Here is a 19,456-nt window from a genome sequence, read left to right as displayed (position 1 = left end):
TTTGTTCACATTGCAAGATGGGAATCAATCATAAGGTATCTGGTCTTCAGACACATCCTCACCCAGCATGGTTAGGACCATTGACTCTTGGGGCACATCTACATTCACATGGGAAGTAGCTTTGTTGAATCGGACAGACTTAGCACTGCTCTGGCTGCTGCTGCTAACAAAAACGCATCGCGACGCTGCTCCTGGAGCTCTGGGTCTACTGGGGACCAATGAGACCCACTGCGAGCCCCTCAGACAGCCCCAGCACTGGCTGTGAGGACCGCCGTCCACCCCAGAGACACTCTTTCTTGGATACCCACAAGGTGCCCTCTTTGCGTGCCTGTATTCCTCCTCCCTGCCCCAGTGGACTAAATTAAGTGACACTGGAATGCAATTTTGATGGGGACCCCACCCAGCTTCCCAGCTGCAGACCCTTCCTGCTGAAGGCAGGTGCCCCGGGTCGACGGACCAGTGCCATTAAGGCCTCTGTTCAACGCTGTTTCCCACTCGGGAAAGCAGAATCCACATGTGCGGAGGGCTGCGATCAGGTGTGTGCGGTCGAGCATTCCATCTTAGTGTGAGTCCCGGTTCCACGGCTTCCCAGCTGTGTCTGGGGTAAGCCATTCACCCCGTGCCTCGGTTTCTGCATCTGTACAGTAAGGGCAATAGTACCCACTTTGTAGGGTTGTTAGGAACATTCAAGAACTATCTGTGCATTGGTCTGTCTAGTTCGTGGTGCTCCACATACATACCCTACACCCTCATCGAAGCCCCTCTCTGTAGACCCTAGTTATATGATTTCCCAAACAACGCTGGGAACAGGACTGAGTACAGACCATAAGGTCTTGTCTTCTTGAGGCCGTGTCCAGAAGCAGAAATGATCCAAATCCCTGGAACAAAGCTATTCTCTCAGCCAGATCTTTCCTCCTCAGTACGTGGTGACCTTTGTACCCCCAAGGGCTTAGGTTGGTGGTTCTGGGCCCTCTGATCTATGCCAAGCATTGCTGCATTATCCCACCGCCAGCTATAAAAAGGACTTGGGAAGGACACCTGGGTGGCTCAGTCAGTTAAGCGTCCGACTCTTGGTATTGGCTTGGGTCATGATCTCATGGTTCGTGAACTCAAGCCCCGCATTGGGCTCTGCACTGACAGTGCGGAGCCCGCTTGAGATTGTCTCTCCTCTCTGCCCCTCCCCTGCTCACATTCTCTTTCAAAATAAATAAACTTAAAAGAGAAGGACTTGAGAACCCTTTCCTGGTGAACTTACAAGACAGTGAACAGCTGACACTGCTCTCTCGGCACCATTAGAAAGCAGGAACGTGGCACCCAAACCTGTTTTATCATCCAGGTAGAAGTAAAACACTGGCCAGACCAGGATTCGGACCCATAGGGAACTCACCGCGAGCTAACCCCTTCAACCCCGCCCCAACATCTAAACCCAATCCTACCAAGACCCGGAAAGCAACAACAATGTAAACAACATCCATGGTCACTTTATTTTCAAACAGAGGGGCATATACCCAAAGGAAAGGAGGACGAAGAGCCATCGTGGGGGCCTGCTGAAGTGATCTGTTTAGCCTCGTGACCCGACGGCTATGGGGATAGAGCTGCCCCTCAATGGTACACGTACTAGAAAGGTCATTCCCCACAGGAAATGGAGAAAAGGAGGCAAAAAGTCAATGAATCCCTGGAATAGTGCCTCAGAATCACTCCAGGGATGGGGTATGACTGACCGTCAGTCCACAAATAGGAGTGTGAGGGGGATCTGGGGACAGTGGAGAGTGTTGGCAGGAAATTATCCTGGATGATGTGCACCGGTCAGAATGGAGGGAGCAGACAAAGCCCTCGGAACAGACAGAGGCAAAGAGCACATTGATTAGAACATTATCTCATAACAGAGGTGGCACCATTTCCCACCGTTACTGTAAAATAACTGTAACTAATCAAAACACACAGAGGCCTCTTTAATGGAGTTAATAAAACTACGGCAGAATGGGAATGGGGTAGAGGTACGACTCCCCAAGGAGAACCCGGGATCAAGGGAGCCATGCTGGCAGGGCCCTGTGGTTCCTGTCCAGGTTCTTAAAAAGGAGCCTCAGCCCAGAAAACAGCAAACATCCGTGACCACTTTGTGGGGCCAAAACAGAGGGTGCCGGGCGGAGCCCCGGTGAAGTGTCCCCAGCGGCTCTCCAAGGGCCGTCCACACTCTCTCCCCTCCAGGACGGGCTGAACGGAGGCGGACATCCGGTTTTTATTTCTGGGCACTCTGGCACGTGTCATTACATCTCACAATCTGCACGGGAAGGGGGAGAGGGTAGAGAACGTGGACACCCCGCGTCCCGCTGCAGGACCTGGGGAGCCTAAGGGCGTCCGGCTGAGACAACAGAAGCGGCGAGGCAGCAAGCCGCCTGCCGCCCGGGGTGGGATCGCGGCCGCCAGCCCCGGTGGCCTGAGTTCACCTCCTCAAGGGGAAGTCTCCATGGAATGAGTATGGTCGCCAACATGGCCGGAAAACCCATCGATCCCGCTCATGGGGCAGATGATGAGTGGGGCCGCACTCTTCCCCCCCGAGTAGCTCAGGCTGAAGTAGGGCCGCACGGGCCCGCAGAAGGTAGCATGAGAGAAAGTGAAAGTGTGACACCGCTCAGTCACGTTGTAGAAGGACACCTCGCCAGCGTCATAGTCCAAGAAGACCCCCACCCGCTGGAGAGGGGTCCGTAGGGGGAGGGCAGTCATTGGGGAGGTGAGAGCCCAGTACTCTTTCCCGTACCACAAGGACACGGCCCAGAATCCATTCTGGGGGGCCGAGGTCACGCCACCTTTCCTGCACACCGAGTCTTCGCAGACGCCGATGGTCCACTTGGCTTTGTCTCCCACCTCCACCTCCCAGTAGTGTCTCCCAGCGATGAAGCACGGAGAGCCCAAGACACAGGGGAACAGATTGAAGCGCTCGGGGTTGTCAGGTAGGTCCTGTTGCAGGTAGCTGTATCGCACTTGCCGGAGGTTATCGGAGAGGATGAGGCTGGGGTAGGCCGTGTCCGGGTCCAGAGTCACGTCCACTGCGTAGACAGAGGGGAGGCGAGGGGCAGGTGAGCCAAGGGCCCGGAGAGCGCCTGGAGGGCTCCTGGCCTCTCCCCCACCTCCCCAAGGGGAGAATACGAGCGCCCCCTGTAGGCCGCCTTCACCTCAAATTCATCCTGGACTCAACATCCCCAAGATGACTCCGGATTAGCTCATCACCTTTCCAAGCCCAGATAGGTCGACAGTGCCGACGTTTTACCTCCATTCCCTTTCTTCTACATCTTAAGCCACATTACCCATTGTCGGCTGAATCTCCCAGACAGCTTTTGGGATCCGAGGTATGTGAATAAGGGACTGCAATCCTGTTATCAATTTGCCCGCCTTTCAAATCACTCTTTTGTATCCTTACTTGACCGTGCAAAAAACCCCACTCATCTCTTTTTAACGTCCAGTGCAAGACCCACATCTTCATCAGAAAGTTGTTGTTAGCCAGCCGTGCCAGCACCCTCTCCCTCCCTTAGGCCCGACATGATTTATCGCCCACGACACACCCCTGGGTGCACCTTGCCAACGTGCGGGGACTTCCCGCTTTGAACTGCCAGGGGCTCTCACACGCCTGTCAAACCCTGCTCGGGAGGAAAACTCCAAACCACAGCCCAGGCAGGCTGAAGGACTCCCGTGAAAGCTTCATGATGGGCAACCGGGGAGGTGACCTGGGCCCACACTGGGTTCGTGGTTCAACAATCTGTGCACAGTCATCTGTCTGCCATGCCGTGGGTGTGCCTTGAACCTCCCAGCAGACACTAAACTCCAGGGCAGAACAGCGTCTCCCGCTCTTTTGTTCCCTCTACGGCACCCTGCTCAGTGTCAGACAGGGCAGGACACACGTGAGGCATGCGCTTAGCACCTGCTTAAACAGTAGAATACGGATCACAGTGGCCAACACCAACGAACGTAGACCTGCTGTGCTCAGAGACCGGTCTTCATGAGGGGGGGTGCACATGACTGCAGACAGCACACACCCATGATGTAGTGCCTCTGGGTCCTTGGGACCCAGTCCCCTGACTCTTGGGTGACAGTGACGGTCATGGGGAGGGGGCTTCGTTCAGTTCCCGCCCAGAGATGGGAGGACCCGACATTCCTGGACCCCCAGCTGAGAACAAAAGCTGAGCTCACTAAGTGGAAGCCCACGGCGGTCCTGAGGCTGGGCTGCAGAGCCACAGGGCATGGTGGGAAGGGGGAGAGGCTTCTCCTCAAGCTCCTGGCCTCCACTTCCTCCACTGGCTTCGGCTTTGGGGCATTTTAGGAAGCAAACACGTTGCAAACACATAGAGACAATGGTTTTTATCTGGTTGTGTTTATCACTTTTACACACATAACCTGAAGAGCCCAAATTTAGGCAATTTCTCAAATCATTCACAACAGTAGTTTGGGCTTTAGGATTTTTACTCCTGTTTCCATACAGTTTTGTCTCCATCACCTACCTGAGTATAACTGAGCCTCTCTCAATTCTGAAAGAACAAGAGAGAAGAAGTTATGGACGTCATGTGAGTATTTCCAAGAAATGCCTAACAGAAGGGGCTCTGGTCACCGGCACCATCAAGCCGTGGCCTCATTACACAGCCCAGAATCCCTGCTGCCATCATGCACAGAGTTCTCTACAGGGCACGTGACTCCATCGTTCAAGCAAGAATCCGAGGGGAAGGGGGGCTGGGAACTGTGTGTGGGAAGGATAACCACGTGCCTGAGGCTGGTAGCAAACGGGGCCAAACTGAGCCAAGATCAAGGACCCCACCCCAAAGTGGGCCAGCTGGCTCTGCAGGGGGAAACTGGGTTCCATGTTCACACAGTACAGAATTCTTGGCTTCCACAAGCCGCCTCTGCTCTAGGGGCTGGGTGACAGCCGCTACCGTGCTGGGAAAACAGGACCACTCACTTGAAAGGCACTTCCCAGTGGACAAAGCATGTTCACAAATGAGCTCTCACGAGCCTTTTAAGTGGCAGGAGAGCCATACCAAGGAAGGTCAGGTCTGCACTGACCACTGAACTGACCACTTCTGGGATCATCCAGTCTCTGGTACAGTTTCTCCCTATCTGTCTGCTTGTGGAAGACATTGGGTGTCCCCTACCTAAGTGTTGCTAAGATGCCAAAAGAGTGTGTATCTGGAAAGATAAAATGCAAACAAGGTCTTAGCATACGTCATACAGGAAACCACCAGAGAGTATGGGGATCTGTAAGCTGTAATAAACAAGAAAAGGGTTTACTTCCATATAAGGGTTTCGGATCCCACAAGACCACCTAGGAACTTTAGCATTTAGGATAAACTCAACTCCTAATTGAATGTGGCTCGTGACCAGAAAATTTTACATTTAAAGGGGCTTCTCTTAAATACCTAAAACACTTTATCTAATAAACAAAAATATAGGATTTATCATGTGTCAGGCCCCATTCTAAAGGCTTTAGAAATGGTAGCTAACTTAGTTCTACAGCCTTGTGAGGTGAGAACTATCTTCCTCACGTTACAGACAAGGAAACTACAGTGTGGAATCCTTCGTAAGTGCCAGAGCTGGGCCCTGGGTGGCCTGACTCCTGAAACCCTGTTCCCGCCATTGCCCTGCAGGTGCTGCGTGACCCCCCGTCCTGGTCAGCACCAGTGCCCACGGGCAGAAGTTATAACGTTAAATACCGGATCACATCAAGTACAACTGGCATAGTTTCTGTTCATTCTTTTTCTCAAATTAAAAAAAAAAAACAAAAAATTATTAAATGGGACACCTGGGTGGCTCAGTCGGTTAAGCATCCGACTTGGGCTCAGGTCATGATCTCTGGTCTGTGAGTTCAAGCCCCGTGTGGGGCTCTGTGCTGACAGGTCAGAAACTGGAGCCTGCTTCGGATTCTGTGTCTCCCCCTCTCTCTGCCCACCCCTGCTCGTGCTCTGTCTCTCATTCTCTCAAAAATAAACAAACATTAAAACAAAATTTTTTTTAAGTAGATGTCCATCTTCCCAGGAAACTTCAACATCAAAAGCCCAGTAAAGGTACATATTTACCTTGGATTTTCTCCATATCCGACTGCATTTTTTCTAAGGGGAGAAAAGGAGACATTCAGTTTGCATCCCACAGCTGGCTGGAATATCGATCTTCCCCTCAGGCAATAGGCAGATGTTCAGAGCACGAATCCATTTCCCCCAGTGGATCTCTCTGTTTGCATTACCTGTGAACTGCTTCAGACTCTCTGTCAAGAACAGACATTTTTGTGCAAAAATGTGGATTTTCTCTTGCAGATCTGGAGGCGTGATCCAAGGTTCAGGGATCCGGATTCTTTCAGCTCTAAGTTAAAAAAACAAAACAAAACAAAAATGAGTAAATACGTCCCCCAACCCCACAACTTCAGGATCCCAGACAAAGCCTGGGTTACACTAGCAAACAGTCTTTAAAAGCAGCCACCACAACTCTTTCCCTGCTCCCCTCCTAGACCGTGATCCTCTCAACAAGAGCAGAAGAAACATCTTGCTCATTCCAAACCCCCCACAGCACGTAGCTCAGGGATTTTCAAATGGCCTGTCCTCAGGAAGGTTCACCTGAACTGAACATAAGGCTGACTTGCCAGAAAGCACCAGATTCCATCCAAGACCTGAGCTTCACGGTGGACAATGACCCAGTGCCCTCAGGTTCCCAAACACGGGGAGAACATCTTCAGAGAGGTGCCCACTCTGCTCCCTGCTTGTGGGGGGTTGGGGGGGGGGGGTGGGTCTATGGTGAAAACCGATTGCCAACTGCCTCCCGGACACGCCTTCTCCCATCTTCCGAGCTTTCCTGGGTTCCTGGCTGCCCGGTCTAGATGTGACCTTGTGGCTGAGTTCTGACCAATGAGACGGAAGAAGGGTCTTGTGTCCATTGAGAAGCCTGCTTTAAGAGGAGTGTGGCTGGCTAGCGGTCCAGCGACCACCTTAGACTGTAAGATCCAGGACCACAACTCGGGCACCACAGAAGAGCGAAGGCAAGGAAACCAGCAGACGAGCCCCGGGCCACCTACCTGCACGTCTCTTACACGGCGACACACGTTGCATCATGTTTAAGCCCTAAGCCAACGAGATATTGGGTTCCCTACTTCCCATGGCCAAACCCAAACACGAACGTCACGAGGTGCTGGGCTCTGAAGGACCTGCTCTCCCTAGGTGGGGCCAGGATGGACTGTGGCACCAAACAGCACAAGCAACAAGTAAGGGCCGTAATCACTGGGGCCACGTGGCTGGGACTGGACGCGTTCTAATCCGTCTCCTCAAAACCCGCAATTTTACCAACATAATTCTATCCACGTGGCCTCCCAGCCAAGTCACTCCACGGATGCACGAGGCCCTGCCCCAGCTCTTGGGGTGCTCCCTCAGGGCCCCTGGGGAGTGCTCCCTCATGGCCCAGCTGCAGCCCCCCAGAGGTTTTCACCGTTCAGCATGTCAAGCAGCTTCAGCGTCCGGCTCCTTCAAAGTCAGTCTCTGCCCCTGCACCAAATAGCGTGTCCCCGAGGCCCAGCCCACTGGCCCTCACTGTCTGCCCTGCAAACACCTGCCCACACGGGGGTGCCCCTGCTCGTTCCTGGCCCGGCATCCAGGGAGCTGTCCCTCACTCCCCATCGCGGACACAGCCCAGGAGTAATGAGGACAAGGCCGGGATCCCCGGAACGGGGCAGTAATTATGTAACCCTGAGCCATTCTCTTCTCCCCATTATGGAACCAGGAGGGGTGGTGGGGACAGGACTCTGCAACCCGTAAGAAGTGACTGGGCCCCTGGGAGCCTTCACTAGGTCCCCAGACGTGTCCTCACAAACCACAAGCACAATTCCATCCTTCACCCTCACAATTTGTCAGTAATTCCTGAGTTTTACTGAGAAGATCCATGGTCCGTGTGGCTCTCTGCACACAGTGACTCAGTCCAGAGACGGGCAGGACATGTCACTTGGGGAAGATATCCTTCCGAGGCTCTGGGCTCCTTTCGGGACTTAGGAGTGTGAGGGACATGCCGTTCTGCACTCAATTGGACACTGGGGGGAGAGAACACTGTACCTGCTCAACGTGTCCCCGATGTCCTACGAGAGAAAGGAGAAGAGTAACTGTGAGAAGCTGTAACTTCGCTTTTCTTTCAGGGATGTCTGTTGAAAACCCAACCATGGGCTGGCCCTCCTGTGAGAAGCCAGGGAGATGTGGACACAACCCAGTCAAGAGGCTAAAAATCGGGCCAAGGAAACCAGGAGGCACACGATTTGCTGTCCCAGCATGTCCTGTGTCCGGCTCCCGCCCCACCGGCCAAGGACATCTTGATCAAATTTCCCAAGTCAAGTACCCCACCCATGCACCCCAACTGTTCACTTGTCCAACTTGCTTTGACTTTTTATCGTGACATAATTTCAAATACACAGAAAAACTGCTAGTACATAGCTCGTGTATACTTGTCACCAAATCACTATGAACACGTTTATGTTCAGAACCATTTAAGATCACTCTTTACATTATATCCTTTACCCCTTCATACTTCTGTGTGTACTTCCTAAGGACAAGCATGTTTTCTTACACAATCGCAGTAATCAAGCCCAAGAAAATGACATGGATGCAACAATTATCTAACCCACAGTCCATATTTTTCTTTAACCAATCATCTTCTTTTTTTTTTTTTTAATCTTTATTATTTATTTTTGAGAGAGAGAGAGAGAGAGAGAGAGAGAGAGAGAGAGAGAGAGAGAAAATATGAATGAGCCGGGGAGGGGCAGAGAGAGAGAGGGAGACACAGAATCTGAAGCAGGCTCCAGGCTCCATGCTGGTAGCACAGAGCCCAATGCGGGGCTCGAACCCAGGAACCAGGAGATCATGACCTGAGCCGAAGTCAGACACTCAACTGAGCCACCCAGGTGCCCCAACTGTTCATCTTAACAAAGTTCCTCACAGCTAGTCCCCTCCCCCTAGTAACCCAGGACCATTCGCCGCATTCAGCTATCCTGACACTACCTTCCATCTGGAGTGGCTCCCCAGCATTGCTTTCACGACATTGACACTGGTTGTTACGCCAGAATGTCTCCTGTCCTTTGCAGTCTTTCAGACACTCCCCTCATGATTAAATCCAGGCTGTATCCCCTTGAGGAGTGTATGGTGCATCCTCCTAAAGACACATGATATTCCCTGGCCCCTTACTGGCGATATTTTGATCACTGGCTAGGTACCGTGTTTCCTCTTGTAACTAGTAAGTAATGTGAAAGCGATACTTTGAAATTGTGTTACTATTGCAACCTTTCTCAAACTTCCTCCCTTAGATTTAACATCCATTGATAACGACTGTCTGAATTAACTTCTATGATGGTTGTTAAGTGGTCCTTTTCTAGCTTCAAAGTTCATTTTATTTTTTACATGTTTGTTTATTTTTGAGAGAAAGAGTGCGAGTGGGGGAGGGGTAGAGAGAGAGAGAAACAGAGGATCTGAAGCGGGCTCTGTGCTGACAGCAGCGAGCGGGACGCGGGGCCCAAGCTCACAAACCTGAGATCATGACCTGAGATGAAGTCGGACACTCAACCGAGCCACCCAGGCGCCCCCAAATTCCTCCCATATCACTTAATCGACATTCTCCTGGAAAGAGTAGTTTCCTCCTATTTATTATTAGTATGGACTCGTATATTCTTACTTTAATAGGCTATAATCCATCACTGTTCTTATTTATTTTGGTGCTAAAAACTGAGACTTGGCCAGAGTCTCTGTCACTTTTTACCTCATCCCTTTCCATCCATTTCCCCCACCTGGTTTATCCTTCCATGGTTTCCTCTGCAAAAATAAGCAGATACATGATTTTCAATTATCTTTTTTCTGCCACAGAAAGTAGCATATGCTGCATTTTGCACTTTTTCACTTAACACATTCCTGGACACACTGCATCAGTGCATGGGTCTCATGGGTATCTTCCTTCCTCTTCCGTACAGCTGCCTACTATCCCATAGCGTGTACACATGCAGAATTGATTCAACCAATCTGAGTCTGGAAGGTGGGTTTTTCCCAGTACTTTGCTATTACAATGTTACATCATGTAACTTTGTGTGTATGCATTTTTGTACCTATTTTCATACTTAGGTAAATTCCTGCAAGGACCCTTGGTACAGGTCTAATTGCACACATACTTTGTTAAATACTGCCAAACACTTGGTCTTCCCACCAGCATAGAAGTTCTCTCTCCCACATCTTTGCTAACAGCATATCGAATTAGGAAAATTTTGCTACTCTGGGAGCACCTGGCTGTCTCCGTGGGTTAAGCATCCGATTCTTGGTTTCCGTTCAGGTCATGTTCTCACAGTTTGGGAGTTCGAGCCCTGCATCAGGCTCTGTGCTGACAGCTGAGAGCCTGGAGACTCTGTCGGATTCTGTGTCTCCTTCTCTCTCTCTGCCCCTCCCCCGCTTGTGCTGTCTCTATCAAAAATAAATGAACACTAAAATAAAACATTTTAGGGGCGCCTGGGTGGCTCAGTCGGTGGGGCGTCCAACTTCAGCTCAGGTCATGACCTCGCGGTTTGTGAGTTCGAGCCCCGCGTCGGGCTCTGTGCTGACGGCTTGGAGCCTGGAGCCTGCTTCGGATTCTGTGTCTCCCTCTCTGCCCCTCCTCTACTCACACTCTGCCTCTCTCTCTCTCTCTCTCTCTGTCTCAAAAATAAACATAAAAAAAGTTAATAAAATACATAAACAAAACATTTTAAAAATTGTGAGAAAACCAACAAAAGCCTCCAATACAATGTTAAGTAGAGGCAGGCAACAGCGGGCATCTTGTCCTGTCCCTGACCTCAGGGGGAATGCTTCTGATAGTTCCCTGTGAAGTAAGATTCAGCCCGCTTTTCCCACGCTGTCCACCATAGCCACTCTGGTCGTGATCAAGACCCTCTCCCTCCTCCACCTCCACAGCCCCTTTTCTTCAACAGATCCACCCTTTCGAAAACGTCCTCGCAAGTATCATCCACCTTAAGAAGTAATAATTTTTAAAACCCCGAGCGCTCGCTTTGGCAGCACATCCACTCAGACCGGAACGTGGCCCCTGACCACGTGACGCAACCAGGCGGGAAGCGAGTCCGGCGCTGCCGCTCAGAGCGCCATTCACAATCGCCAAACGTCCGCCAACTCACGAACGGAATGCCACACGAGGAAACAAAACACGCTGCGTATCCACACAGGGGAACGTTACGCAGCCGCCAAAGCAAATGCAGCACTGACACAGCTGAACCCAGAACAAGGTTTGCAAGTGAAAGGAGTCAGACGAAAGGCCTCCAGGTGCCGGACTCTAACAGGCAAACCCGTGAGACGTGTAGCCGACTAGCGGTCGCCAGTGGGTAGAACCGAGCGAGCGACTGACTGCTCAACAAATGGATAGATACAAGGTTTCCTTCTGAGATGATGAAAGCCTTCCCGAACTACAGAGTTGTGATGACCCAACAATACTGTGAGTTTACTAAATACTGCTGAATGTACGCTTTTTTTTTTTTTTTTTTTTTTTTTTTTTTTGAGAGAGAGTGCAAGCAGTGGAGGAGGAGGAGGAGAAAGAGAAAGGGGGTGGGGGGAAGGGAGAATCCCAAGCAGGCTCCACACTCAGCCTGATGCAGGGCTTGATCCTATGACCCTGAGATCATGATCTGAGCTGAAACCAAGAGTCAGATCCTCGACCAACTGAGCCACCCAGGTGCCCCCGTGAGTCCTACACTCGGAAGTGGTTGAAATGGGGGCGCCTGGGTGACTCTGTTAAGCTCAGGTCATGATCTCACAGTCTGTGGGTTCGAGCCCTGCGTCGGGCTCTGTGCTGACAGCTCAGAGCCTGGACCCTGCTTCAGATTCTGTGTTTCTCTCTCTCTGCCTGTCCTCCACTCACACTCTGTCGCTCTCTCAAAAATAAATACACATTAAAAATTAAAAAAACTAAAAAAAAAGAAATGGTTGAAATGATGAACTTATGTAAATTTTCTCCCAATAAAATGAAAAAAACCTCTCCACTCCACCTAATAAAGCCCTAATCCTGGATACACGCAAATTCCAGCTTCCCCTGGGCCTGTACCCCAGCAGTTGTGGTCTCAGAGAAAGTCACACGACAGGGCAGACTGGCCCCAGGATAAACTGACGTTCCCTGACCGAGTGACCCTCCCACGTCTCACAAAGCACCTGGTCTTCCCAGACTCTGAAACAATTATTTAAAACCTTCCCCCCATTCTCCAAAGCCCACATTTTCCCGAACTCCTGCTCGGTAACAATAGACGATCCTGCTTTCCAAAGTCAAGAGAAGAAGAGACACCAGGGTCGCCTGTCCAGCCTCACCCTGCCTGCATCCTCCCCTCACCCTCCTGTCCCCCCAAAGATCTTCCTCAACTAACTCCTATGCACACGTCGGTCCTCCTTCCCTTCTGCCCTCCCTCTCAGGCAGACAGCAGTGATTTACAGCCTCAGTGATGTTCCCGACCCGCATCCTTACAGCAGACTCTGCTTCTGTTTACCTCGTTTCTTTAAGCATCCCCTCCCCACAAAGCCCCACGACCCCACCCCACCTCCGAGTACTTCCTTGCCTCTCCTTATGGTCTTACTCCTCGACATACTCACCCGCCCTGTGGCGTCCCTCACCCTGCCAGTGACCACTGTCCCCAACGTGGGTCCTGCCCCACACTGTTCAGCGTTCCTACAGAAGAGCATCTGCGGTGCCCACGGCTTTAAACCAAGTGGATGTCAGCCCTCGACTGCGTGGGACCCTATTGTCCCCCTCCCTCCTCCTGGTCACGTTCTGCCACACACTCTGGCCACGTGTTCCCTCTGCAAAGTCCTCCTTTGCTCCCTGGCAAAGAAATACCGGTGCTCATTAAGGTTCAAGGCTAGGCCTTCTTATCCTAAAGCAGGAGTCAGACACTAGCTCTCAAAGGCCACACAGCACGTTGTTCTGCTTTTGCGAGCCGTGTGGGTCTCACAGGCGCACCCTCTGCTCTGGCAGTGGAAAAGCAACGACGCACTGTGTGGCCTTCGTGCCAACAACACGCACACGACAGAGTTAGAATTTTATATAATTTCACGTTCCACAAAATAAAATTCTGATGGTTTCCAATCACTTACAAGTGTAAAAACCACACTGGGCCCGCAGGCCACAGAAAAACAGGAGGGGAGCACTTTGCTGACCCTTGACCTTGGCCATCATCTCCCTTTTAACGGCATTTATCAACATCTCTTCTATCGCTGTTCACTCCTTTGTTGTCCGACCTCCACACGAGATGAATTTCAGCAGAGCCTCTGCACCATTCACCCCGTGCCTGGACCAGTGCCTGACCCAGAGCAGACTATCCACACGCACTGAGTGAACACCAGCTCTGTCCTGGTCTGGCTGGGTTGGGGGGCCACCCAGCCGTATCACAGGCCCTACCCCAGGCTTGACTCCCAGGGCGGCTTGGGCCAATGACCCCGGCTCCAGTGCTGACCGTTTGCTGGCTGTGCTCACACATGTGTGCATGTTAAAATGACGAGATACTGCACGGAGGTGGTCTTTACATGGCATGTGGGCCCAACCCCTCCTTACACCAGGAGATCGGGTCACTGAGGCCCAGAGAAGCCAAGAACCTTGCCTGTGATCACAGCACTTGCCCACGCAGGACGCTTACCCACTGAGCTCCCTGCGGGCCGTGTGGACAGGTGCACTGACGCTTACCTGCAGTAGCTCCCTGGTGGGCTGCTGCTGCTTCTCCTCCAGCTGGGCAATCAGGCCACTCAAGTGGGAGATGTTGCAGGAGAACTGGGTGATGGCGCCATTGATGCTGTTGTAGATGGCCAGGTCCAGCTCCTCCAGACGGGCCAGGAGGCGGTACTCATGCTCCTTCAAGGAGTGATAGAGCTGCTCAAACTCCCAGACAATCTTCTCCCTCTCCATCTGGGTCAGGCTCTGCGCAGGGGACAGGCAGGGGCACTGAGGAGAGGGAAGGCTCTCTTCTAGCGCCCTTTGTGTTTGTCCTGGACTGTCATCCCCCCCCCCCCCACCTCATCATCCCATCCCAGTGTTCTCGCGGAGCACACGCAGTGACAGAGAAGCCACAGAAGGTAAGAGAGAAGAACATACCTGCCTGGCAGGGGGCTGGGAGGCATGAAAGACTGCCAGGAAGTGACGGGTCAGGTACGGGGGACGGACTGGAACACTTATTCCTTGCATCATGACCCTGGCCACGTCACTGAGGCCCTTCCCATGTCACCCGTACCTTCTTTCTGTCCTTCAGGGGTATTCATCAACTACCCCCTCCCTGGCTCTGGGTGTGTTCCCTCCTGGTGCAGACCTGTTTGCCAAAGCCAGTCCGCCCTCCCTTCTCTACCCCACCTCCCAATGACAGGCCTCCCTTAAAGCTCTGTGCTCAACTCCCTTTGTTTACTCCTGTGGAGTAAAGTTTTATTGGGACACAACCACACCCATCGTTCACATATTGTACTTAGCTGTCGTCAAGTTACAAGAGTTGAGCAGTTGTGACAGAGATGATGCGGCCCACAGAGCCAAAAATACTTAGCATCTGGCCCTTTACAGAAGCTTTCTAAGCTAGACTCCTGAGGATATCCCTTCGTGAAGCATCCGACTAACCGCCCTTCCTAAGCACTCACTGTGGGACAGTGATGCTCACACACTTGTTTTAAATCCTTCCCACAAGGTCACACCTCTCCTTAGCTACATTGAGTTTTTTAAAGATATAAAGGATACAGTGTAATCTTAGAAATGGAAAATTAAAGCTGAAACAGACCTTAAAGAGCAATTGACTCAGTGCTTCTCAAAGGGGTTGTTACTGGCACTCTGGTGGGGGGACAAGTTTGCCTGGCATGACCCTGTTGTCCCGTTGCAGGACATTCAGGATCTCTGCCCTCCCCTCCCCAGTCACTCAGTTCCTCAAGTGACAACCAAACCACACAGCACTGGAGGGAAGGAGAGAGCAGTACTAGCCTTGCTGAAAAACCACGAGGCCAGCCTACCCATTTCACAGAGGAGCAGACCGGTCCAGGGAGGGCGTATCACTCTCCATCTACCCAACTGGCTAGTGTCAGGGCCAAGAAGCATGTGCAAGAGTCCTGGTTCTCAGAGATGGGTCTTCCTCCCCTCTGACAACCGTCCCCCAGGGGACACAATGGCTGTGTGCATGGTGACTTGAGTCCACTCAGGCTCACTAGGACACTCTCCATCCATCAGAACTATTTTCAAGCAAGGCGAGCTAAGGTCTCAGAGGATTGTGTGGGCAGAGGAAATGGCGGTGTCTGCAGGCATCCTGAGAAGTTCCCTGTCCAGGACTGACAAAATTTCACAAGATGGTGCCAGACTCTACTAGTCTAAGACTTGCCTTTCAGATGTAAGCACCTCTAGGGAATTTCTTAAAAAAAAATTTTTTTAAATTGTTTTATGTATTTTTGAAAGAGAGACACAGCGTGAGCAGGGACGGGCAAAGAGAGAGGGAGACACAGAATCTGAAACAGGCTCCAGGCTCCAAGCTGTCGGCACGGAGCCCGACACAGGGCTCAAAACGACACACCGCGAGATCACGACCTGAGCCAAAGTCGGACGCTTAACTGACGGAGCGACCCAGGCAACCCCAAGGAAATTTCTAATATTTTATTTGCTATTTTAAAAAATTACTCAAGCACCTATATGGTGGATACATAAGTATATATCATAAAAGTCTATGGGGGCACCTGGTTTACTCCATCGGTTAAGCAACTTCAGCTCAGGTCATGATCTCACCGTTTGTGAGTTCGAGCCCCGAGCCCACAATGGGCTCTGACAGCTTGGGGCCTGGAGCCTGCTTCTGATTCTGTGTCTTGCTCTCTCTGTGATCCTCCCCTGCTTGTGCTCTGTCTCAAAACTAAGTAAATATTAAAAAAAAAAAAAAAGTCTGTACTTCTAGTTTATTTTGTTTTGGCTGTTAAAAAATACACACACACACACACACACACACCTCGATCACAAATTAGGACATGAGTCACTTGCTGAGGCTACTTCATAAGGCACTGTCAGCAGAATGGCACCAAAGGAAGCTAACCATGGCCAAGAATTTCACGGGTATCAGTGTTGTCAAGGATCAACCCCAAGTACACGAAACTAACAGGTTACACTTTTGAAAGGTCAGATCTCCAGGGGTCCCAACCTCAGCTCTTCCCAAATGTGGGAACCCCTCGGTTCTCCAGGTGAGTCCCCAACTGCCACGTGGGGTTGTTTCATCTGCATCTAGAAGTTCTGGATGCCTTGACTGGATACGTTAAGGGAAGTAACAGCCTCACACAAGACAGAGTGACCAGCAGTGGCGAGATCAGCAGTGGCGAGATCAGCAGTGAATTCCGAGTTCCCTTACCAAGAGTTCAGCTCGGGCCTGCTCCCCCTGTGCCCGACGCCTCTTCTTTAAGTCTTTCACTCTTTTCAGATGGTCCAGCTGGTTCTGGATTTGCTCCTGGCAAAAGCAAAAAGTTGCACAGTTGGAAATTAGGCAGACCTCAGCATGGCCATTGTGCCTATTACCCACGCGAGACCACATTCCCTGGTTAGAGCCTGTCCTGGGACCGCACCGCCATCCCCAGGGCACAGGGGGTCACTCCTCTCTTTGGCAGTCAGTGTGTGTGTCTTAAACCTGCGGGTGGCCTGCCTATCCCAGGAAGGCATCCTTCAGTGAAAAGGTGAGTGGAGGCTTAGGGGTAAGCGGGGGCTCTTCAGAGGCGCACACTGAGAAAATGCCCTGACCACTACCTTCGCAGCCTCCTCGAAGGTTATCGCCAGCATAAAATAATGTACCTGAAAGCACCGTAAAGGCTACGTGACTAATTATGCATGAATGTAGTCACTTTCACCTACACACACAGGCCATTGCTCGTGTGCCTTTCCCGCAGCCCTCAAACACACGGACAACAGCACATGCGTTCCCCACACATAGCCTGACAACTGTCACACTCAACACTCTGTTTCCATGTGGCTGTTTGGCTGTGCCAGCGTGCTGGCTCGACGCTTCACAAGGGCCACCCACTCGTGCTGTTTCGTTCAACCTTCATAGTAGCTGCTGACTCCGGAGCCTCGGGGCTCCTAACTGCCTCCAGCAAGAAAGGACCCCGCTGCCTTCCGTGAGCTTCCAGAACAGGCCGGAGCCCAGGCCAGGGCCGGGGAAACGCGCGCGGACGGAGGCACGCGCACCTGCGGGACACGAGCACCTGCCGGTCACCGTGCGCGTGTGCTCCGCGCGAGCGATCCGTGTGCGCAGCGCGCGGTCTGACGCGCATCCTGCGCTCGGTCCAGGGAGGGGGGGCGGGTCTCCGCGGGGAAGTGCCCGGGGGTGGGGGGGACGGAGAGACCCCCGGCTTCCCCCGCACGCGGGCGCCGGGGCTCCGCGGAGGAAATGACGGCTGCGGCGCCCGCGTCCGGCTCAGCCATTTTCTAGGCGGGGAGGAGGAAGCCCCCCGCCCCCGCCCCCCGCCCGCCTTTGTCCGCGCGCCGCGCGGCCCTCACCTTGAAGCCCTCCACCGCCTCCTCGAGCGGCAGCACGCTGTGGCCGCGGTGCTCGCGGGAGCGGTCGCACACCACGCAGATGGGCATCTGGTCCTCCTCGCAGTACAGCTTGAGCGGCTCGCGGTGCTTCTCGCACGCGCCCATCTCGCCGCCGGGCCCCGACGGCCGCTCGGTGCGCAGCTGCTTCACCAGCTGGGTCACGTTGGCCAGGTGCCGGTTGGGCCGCATGTGGCGCTGCGGGAAGGTCTCCCGGCACTGCGGGCACGACACGTCGGTCTCCGCCGCGCCCCAGCAGCGGGTGAGGCACGCGCAGCAGATGTTGTGGCCGCAGTCGAGCATCATGGGCTCGGCGAAGTACTGCAGGCACACGGGGCAGCTGGTCTCCTGCTGCAGGCACTCGGCCACGCTCCCGGAGGCCATGGCGCGGCCCCACTCCCGCTTCCGGGCGGCGCCTCCCGGGCCGGGACCCCGGGGCGCGCGCGCGCTGGGCCTCCCCCGCCTGCGCCGCGCCTTCCCTGCGCCGCGGCGCGCCCCCGGGGCCGAGCGGGCGTGGGGCCGGGGGGCCGGAAGGGGGGGGGCGGGGGTCCCGCGGCTGCGCGAGGGGCGGGGGGGGGGGCCGCCGAGGGGCGCCGCGGGCCGGACTCGCGCGGCCGGCGCTCGGGGCGCGCAGGACGACGTGGCCGCGTCCGAGCGGATCCCGGCGCGAGCGGAAGGGGCGGCCCGGGGGCGGGGTTTGGGCCGGGATCCCGCGCGCCTTCACCGCCCCGGGTTTGTGCGCGCCTCGCCTCTCGCGTCCCCGGGCCTGGATCGCCCCCACACACCTCTCCGGGCCTGGACCTCCCTCCCCATCCACCTCCCTCCCCATCCACCTCCCCGGGCCTGGAACTCCCCCCACTTCCCTGAGCCTGGACCCACCTACCCGGGCCTGGACCCCCCCTCCACCTCCCGGGGCCTAGTCCCCCCTCCCCCCAGGCCTGGACCCCGCCTCCACCTCCCCGGGCCTGGACACCCACCCCCGCATCTCCCCGAGTCTGGACCTCCACCCACCTCCCCACGTTTGGACCCCACCACCACCACCTCCCCAGCCCTGGACCGCCCCTCCACCTCCCCGGGCCTGGACCTCCCCTCCCTGAGCCTGGATCCCCCCACCTTCACCCGGGCTTTGCTCAGGGTCTCTGCCCGGCCCCCCGCCTCAGCCTAGTTGTGGGGGGCGGGGGTGGGGGGGTGGGGTTGGCGAGGACAGTTGTGGCGTTTCCAGGAGACTGGAGCATGCGAGCAGCCGGAACCCTCGCAATTTTGTTTCCAGAAAGGACGTCTTACCTGTGTGCTGGCAACATTTCTGTAACACAGAATCAGACCCATGCAGCTCGGCTCCTTCCCACTGTTCCCAAGCCAGCGGGTTTACCGCCAGAGCCTCAGCATCCTCTCCGGAGAAATGGGAATGATCACTACAGCCCAACAAGGAGGGAGCCCACCCCGTTTAGTGTTTTAGCCATAAGGGTGTTTATCCATTACACCGAAAGTGCTCACCGGGCACAGAATTGGCTAGAAACCCGCAAGCCTGCCCCTTCCTGGTCACCACTGGACAAGTGTGCCCACCTTGGGATTTCCTGGTCTCCTTTGCTGTTTCCTCACTACTGTCCTCATCCTCTTGGTTTCATTCAATCCGGACAGTCTCGCCTTGCTTTCTCTCTCTACAGGCCTCTCTTTATTTTAATTTCCGTTGTTACACCTTGACCGAAGTTATTTCAACACTGTCAGATTGCAGACGTTTTAAGGTGAGTTAGTAGCCAGGTGACTGAGCGTTTCCAGTAATTTCCCTACTGACACCGCCAGGATGGGACTCCTCCTTAGAAAAGCCCCCAAATGCCCCTTTCATTCTGTCACTTCTCACTCAAATCTTCAAAGCTACCCTTTTTTTTGCCTCCCGGACATTGTCCACACCGTTGAGCACCAGGTTCCA

The 19,456-nt window shown here is 53.7% G+C and overlaps 1 protein-coding gene across 2 annotated transcripts; it reads right to left on the bottom strand.

Moving 5' to 3' along the window:
• Window positions 1-1,461: 1,461 nt before the first annotated feature.
• On the bottom strand, window positions 1,462-17,982 carry TRIM27 (tripartite motif containing 27). Of its 2 annotated transcripts, XM_042937508.1 has the most exons (9): window positions 17,494-17,982; window positions 16,355-16,450; window positions 13,693-13,923; window positions 8,070-8,092; window positions 6,224-6,339; window positions 6,060-6,092; window positions 4,494-4,520; window positions 2,759-3,047; window positions 1,462-2,281 (listed from the first exon to the last, which is right to left on the bottom strand). In XM_042937508.1, coding segments are annotated over exons 1-9 (1,236 nt in total). In that variant the 5' UTR covers window positions 17,914-17,982; the 3' UTR covers window positions 1,462-2,280. The 2 variants fall into 2 exon arrangements, with proteins under 2 accessions (XP_042793442.1, XP_042793441.1); XM_042937507.1 differs by having other exon boundaries at window positions 1,462-3,047.
• Window positions 17,983-19,456: the final 1,474 nt, after the last annotated feature.

The sequence above is a fragment of the Panthera leo genome, chromosome B2 (genome assembly GCF_018350215.1).
Source record: "Panthera leo isolate Ple1 chromosome B2, P.leo_Ple1_pat1.1, whole genome shotgun sequence".
NCBI classification, from domain to species: Eukaryota; Metazoa; Chordata; class Mammalia; order Carnivora; family Felidae; genus Panthera; species Panthera leo.
This window is presented reverse-complemented; position numbering and strand designations above follow the sequence as displayed.